A 5,544-nucleotide genomic window follows, 5' to 3' on the forward strand; every position below is an offset into this window, starting at 1 on the left:
ACGGAAAATAACTAACGAACGGAGACGTAACAGTATATAATACTACTGCATGAGTAAAAAGGCATTTAAAAATACCATACATGCAAAACCTTTATGCCAATAAATTATTTCATGCGATGTTTTCTAGGTAGCGCTAATGTTTTATGCAATGGGTCGAGATAAATCGTGATCATTCAAAGAAAGGAAAACCGAGATATTAAGTGTTAAAATATGTGGTAAGATAATTATCATAAACAATATGTAGACTATTATCAAACTGAAGGAGTAAAACACGTATTATTTTGTTAAAATATTGAAACAAAATAAGACTTAAGAGAAGTACTGAGGTCGCAATTTATGCACCCATGAGTCGAATCTCACTTTAGTTTAGAATTTAGTGCCAGCCAATGTTCATCAGTGAGGCGGACGCGTATGACTCTTCGTATTCTATGTGTGGGTATGAATTTTAGACCTACAACCCCAGCTATTTAAAGTGTATGGTGTAAACTTTTTTTACGACACTCCCCTTCGACGAATTATTAACATTTATGTTATACCGATACAGTGATAGTGAGCGTCTTTACGGTGTATCATAAGTAAATAATAAATAAAATATTTAAACAATCACTGAAATTTATTGGAAAAAGTGATGCAAACAGGGGTTAACTTGCCAAATTTTCTGGTATGGGTATGCCGTCTAGTACTTTTATCTATCTCTTTTCATACATACATCAATTCAAATTTTTATAACATTCTTATATTTTGCTGCTGTTACTGAGATTATGACAACAATATATTAGTGATGTGGATCTAATATTACTTGACACCTAATGATTATTGTCATGCCTCCCTCTCTCACAAGAGGGATATTTATATATATTGTAGGTTAAAAATAAAATCCTGATTCCATGCTGAAAAGTATACCTCAGAGAAGTTCTGCAGTAACTTGTCATGTCACTGTAGACTTCCTTGATACCATTTGCTGCCAAAATGCCACCAACAATGAGGATACCCAACTGATTACCTAACTCCTAACCCAGGGTGGTTATACTCAGAGGCTTTTTGTGGTTTGCGTGTTACTCATAACTAAAACTAGTTATCATTATTTGTAATTTCCATTGAAGATTTGTAGGAGCTTTTTCTGGTTGAAATTATTAGATAATTATTAATTCAAAATTTATGATGAGTATAACTATAAGTCAATACTGGTTTGATCAAACTGACACCCTATATGAATATTACATGAAATAATAATCCCAGTTAATTTAACGTAAAATATAAGGGCAACATCTAGGCTATCCTGTCCACTAAACTAAACTTTAAAACACTTGTAGTCAGCCCTTATCATTCAAATATTTATCAAGTCTTCTGGGATTGAGGTATGACCAGTTATATTATGCTGGTAAACTCAGCTGCTCTGTTTTTGATACCATTTCCTTTTTCAATCATTGTAGGTACATATTTGTCATCACCATTAAAATACCTTTTTTTTTTATACATTCTCACATACAATAATATAAAATTTATGGACAGTAAGGAACTTATTCATCCAACTAGGCCATTCTATCCACTAAACTTAAAAAAAAAGCATGAAGTTTTTATACAACCAAAAGTTCATAAAGTTTAAATATGCATTCTTTCTAAACTTTTGGTTGTATAAAAAACTTTTTCCTTATAAGCTAATGTTTTTTTGTTGTTAGTTTTTTTGAACAAACTTTTGAAGTTTTAACCACAGCTTGGGTAAAGAAAATTTTTTCAGTGCAGAGTTCACTTTATTTATTTTTTTGATAATATAAAAGTTATTTTTCTTTTTAGAATATGTGTATTCCTACTTCAGTAGAAATGATATACTCCCATATATTGAGAAAAGGAGTGCATAACAACACAAGGTGTATTCAATTGTGCCACTATTACTCCAGTGATATACATCCTCAAATATTTTCAGATGAAAGGAAAACCGCATTTTTAAACAGATTATCCAAATCTCCAGTAATACGAGGGGTTAAACCTTCAGCATTTAAAAATGCAGCCATTCTTGTGCCTTTATGCACCTTCAACGGCATTCCATCAGTCCTATTCACTTTGCGGTCACCAAATATTCGTCGTCACCGAGGGCAGGTTAGTTTTCCTGGTGGAATGACAGATAAAACGGATAAAGACTTTATTCACACAGCAATCAGAGAAACTGAAGAAGAAATAGGAATCACAGCTAGTAAAATAACAGTTTGGGGAGAAATGAAACCATTGCCAACAAGAGAAGGTGATGCCCTCGTTGTACCAGTAGTTGCTCACATTGGTGAGGTAAATCCAAGTGAGTTGAAGATAAACCCACGAGAGGTGGAACTGATTTTCACAAGAACTATACAATCTCTTTGTGATCCAAAAAACTGGGGAATCACTCAGATGCGTCTTAAGTATGGTTACACTTTACCAGTGTTTTTAGGAGGAGAGCATCGAATATGGGGTTTGACTGCTGTTTGCCTGCATATATTACTGTTATCTTTAGTTCCAGAAGTATATAATTTTAATGTTCACCATCAAGGAATGCTTAAAGTGTGATCTGTCTAATGTACAAAGTAAAGAGGAGAATAAGCTTTAGGAGTGTTCTTAGTCATGATTTTGTACATGTGTGTGTATTTATCACAGTTTATATACATTTTAATTTGTAATTGATTTTTGTAAACAGACAAGCTTTCAATATTCTTGGTAGCGAAACATTAATTTCAATTTGTTAATATAAATACGCTCAGTTCTGTTCTGTAGTATTAGTAAAAATTGTATAAGAAATAAATAAAATTGTTTATTTTAAGTTTGCTTTGGCAGATATTAGGACAGGCTACATTTAACTTTGTTTTTTTGGCATGGAAGAAAGTGAAAAACCTGAATGCAAATAATTAAATATATAGATGTAAAATTAAGAAGATTACATGGACTCTACCTACTGTAATGTACATTAGTGTTTGCTTACCTGGAAAAGTACCATTTCAAATAACTTGTAGACGTATGCTAAATATTTCCCCAAAGTTCAAGTAAAAAAATGCATATTTTCACAGCAGTTTTCACAATAAGGTATGTTGTGTTTATTCTCTAGCATGTTGAAAGTAACTACTAGACTTACTGATGTAGTATAGTAAAGCAGAACACAATTGATTGAAGTAAAAATGGCAGCTTGAATGTGAAACATTTATTTTTTATTGTCAAGTGTTTTACTTAATGCTAACCATAGGCTTATTAAAGAGACTTTGTGAAGAATAAAGGCTGTTCACAGGAGAATAACAAAACATACTATATGTACATACATGATAAAATTTTAGCCATTACGTCTGAAATGTTTCTGGGATAAAATGGTCATTTTCAGTTATTTAATTTGTGTAATTTCTAGGCTAAATTGTAGCTATAGTTTGACTTACGCGTAATACTAGTGGTATTACATCACATATTCCCACTATCTTTAAAGAGCCCAGAAAATTATCATTAAGTTTCACTGAGGATAATTTTACCAATAAAATGGTCATTTTCAGTTATTTAATTTGTGTAATTACTAGGCTAAATTGTAGCTATAGTTTGACTAACGCGTAATACTAGTGGTATTACATCACATAATCCCACTATCTTTAAAGAGTCCAGAAAATTATCATTAAGTTTCACTGAGGATAATTTTACCAATAGCACAGTTAATGAACTAGTCTGCCAGACATACTAAGTTTCTTTCTATACATATTCCAGCTCAACTAATCACTAGCATGTTTAGGTACTACAGCACTTTCAATGTCTTATACCAGACAGCACATGTACAATATATATACAGCTGTGGGATCAGTGGAATTTGCTAACTGATTAGTCATTGAGGTCATTAATCAATTACAAATTGATTATTCTCCTGAAATTCCTAAAACAACACTTGTAACACCAGAAACTGGGTTTCAGTACTTGCAATGGGCAGAGCACAGTTGTGTTTGACAACGTACAAAAATAATGGCAGTATTTCAATTACTTGGACATTTGGAATAATCAAAAATCTTAATAATCAGAAACATTAGATGCTTCTTTTCATAACAATCAATTTAATCGTAATTGTAATCAATCAATGATTTTATATGACACCAATTGATGCCCATAAATAACTGATAATATGTTTTAATCAAGTTGTCAGCTTAGTTGTACATAGTTATGAAAAATCCCGTATGCTTTAGTTGAATTCAATCCATGATAACATATTGTGTATGAGTGGGATATATGTATACATATATATATATATATATATGTAGGAATTTATATTAAATTGTAAAATAGTAATTTAAGTACTAAATAACTCCCTTTAATTAGAAGAGTTGAAAATCCTATATTAATGAAGGAGATGGACGGATCAGAAATTATACTTGTAAGCCAAAGGTGAAAACAAGCAGGAAGGCTGTAGCTCACGAATTAAAAATCCTCGTTTGAAATCTGTGACTAACAAACGTCTAACATGTTGAAATTAACTGCAACACAGTTAATGTTAGTTGCTATATAATTCTTTTTTGTTTTAAAGTACACAAAGTATTTTTACAGTAAGGTTATTTCCTTTAGATAGGTTATTTTCTTATGTGACTTGACCTTTTCCAAATGACAAACACTTAAAGATTTGAGATCAACTGCAAGTATTATTGACACATGATATTTAGGGTAAAAAAAAGAGTAGATATCTTAGTGGCACAAAGCCTATCAAAGTGGAGTTTACCAAGTTCACACTTAATCCAGAAATTTACATATCCCCTTCTGTAAAATGTTAGATACCAGAGTTACAACTATAAAAAAAGTTGTAAGACATAAGACTCACAGAAAATTCTCCAACAAATATAAGTTCAATTTTATGTATCAACCCACAAGTTTGAGAAATCAGTAATGGTTCCATAAACATCGATGAAGAATGAAATAAGTCATTTTACACTAGTAATTAACATATTTAAGTGTTGAACAGTAACATCCCACTGTAGATGTTAGCAGACACAACTATAACTTAATCACAAAACTATTGTTTTTAATACAGACAGAGTTAAGAAGTTGGAGTTTATGCTGTGAACAAAGTTTTAAAAATATATTGAACAAATTGAAATGTTATTGATGATTTTTATGTACAAAATAGATCCACAGACTATTACACTTTTAGCTTCAAGGTTGAGGTGACAAAAAAATTGGATACAGCCATATTTTGAACATAATTATTTGCATCTTGATCAGCCTACTGACCTATCCTGGAAATGTCTATATAAGCTATTAATTTGATCTATAAACTGCTGGACAGAAATAGGTTAATTCTGATGTGATAACGAAGCTTTCCAGTAACAAAAAAAATACAGTGAAAAGTCACATATTTATCTTTAAATTTCAAATTCAAGTAACAATAACAACCAAGAATGAAATTTTGTAATTCAATAAGAAAAATTGGAATTTGCTAACTCTTAGGTGATAACACTCATATACCTAAAAAAAGTGGTGGTTTTAATATTATTAATTACTATAATGAATGAAAAACATCCTACTTTTTAATTAAATTTAAAAAAAGTTATGAAACCAAGGAGTTTT

At 31.0% G+C, this 5,544-nt stretch overlaps 1 protein-coding gene across 2 annotated transcripts; it reads left to right on the forward strand.

Moving 5' to 3' along the window:
* Positions 1-131: 131 nt before the first annotated feature.
* On the forward strand, positions 132-3,499 carry LOC106461221 (nucleoside diphosphate-linked moiety X motif 8-like). Of its 2 annotated transcripts, none has more exons than XM_013921018.2 (2): positions 132-215; positions 1,795-2,788. In XM_013921018.2, exon 2 carries the CDS (start codon positions 1,798-1,800, stop codon positions 2,536-2,538), a length of 741 nt encoding a protein of 246 aa, XP_013776472.1. In that variant the 5' UTR covers positions 132-215; positions 1,795-1,797; the 3' UTR covers positions 2,539-2,788. The 2 variants fall into 2 exon arrangements, with proteins under 2 accessions (XP_013776472.1, XP_013776471.1); XM_013921017.2 differs by lacking the exon at positions 132-215 and adding an exon at positions 226-661 and having other exon boundaries at positions 1,795-3,499.
* The last annotated feature ends 2,045 nt before the right edge of the window (positions 3,500-5,544 follow it).

This window comes from Limulus polyphemus, unplaced genomic scaffold (genome assembly GCF_000517525.1).
Source record: "Limulus polyphemus unplaced genomic scaffold, Limulus_polyphemus-2.1.2 Scaffold917, whole genome shotgun sequence".
Taxonomy (NCBI): Eukaryota; Metazoa; Arthropoda; class Merostomata; order Xiphosura; family Limulidae; genus Limulus; species Limulus polyphemus.

Excerpts from the sequence above, each read along its gene's own strand:
- LOC106461221 (XM_013921017.2), top strand. The coding sequence starts at position 629 with ATGCAAACAGGGGTTAACTTGCCAAATTTTCTG. Across the intron at positions 662-1,794 it reads TTAACTTGCCAAATTTTCTG|AATATGTGTATTCCTACTTC; the intron begins GTATGGGTATGC and ends TTTTCTTTTTAG.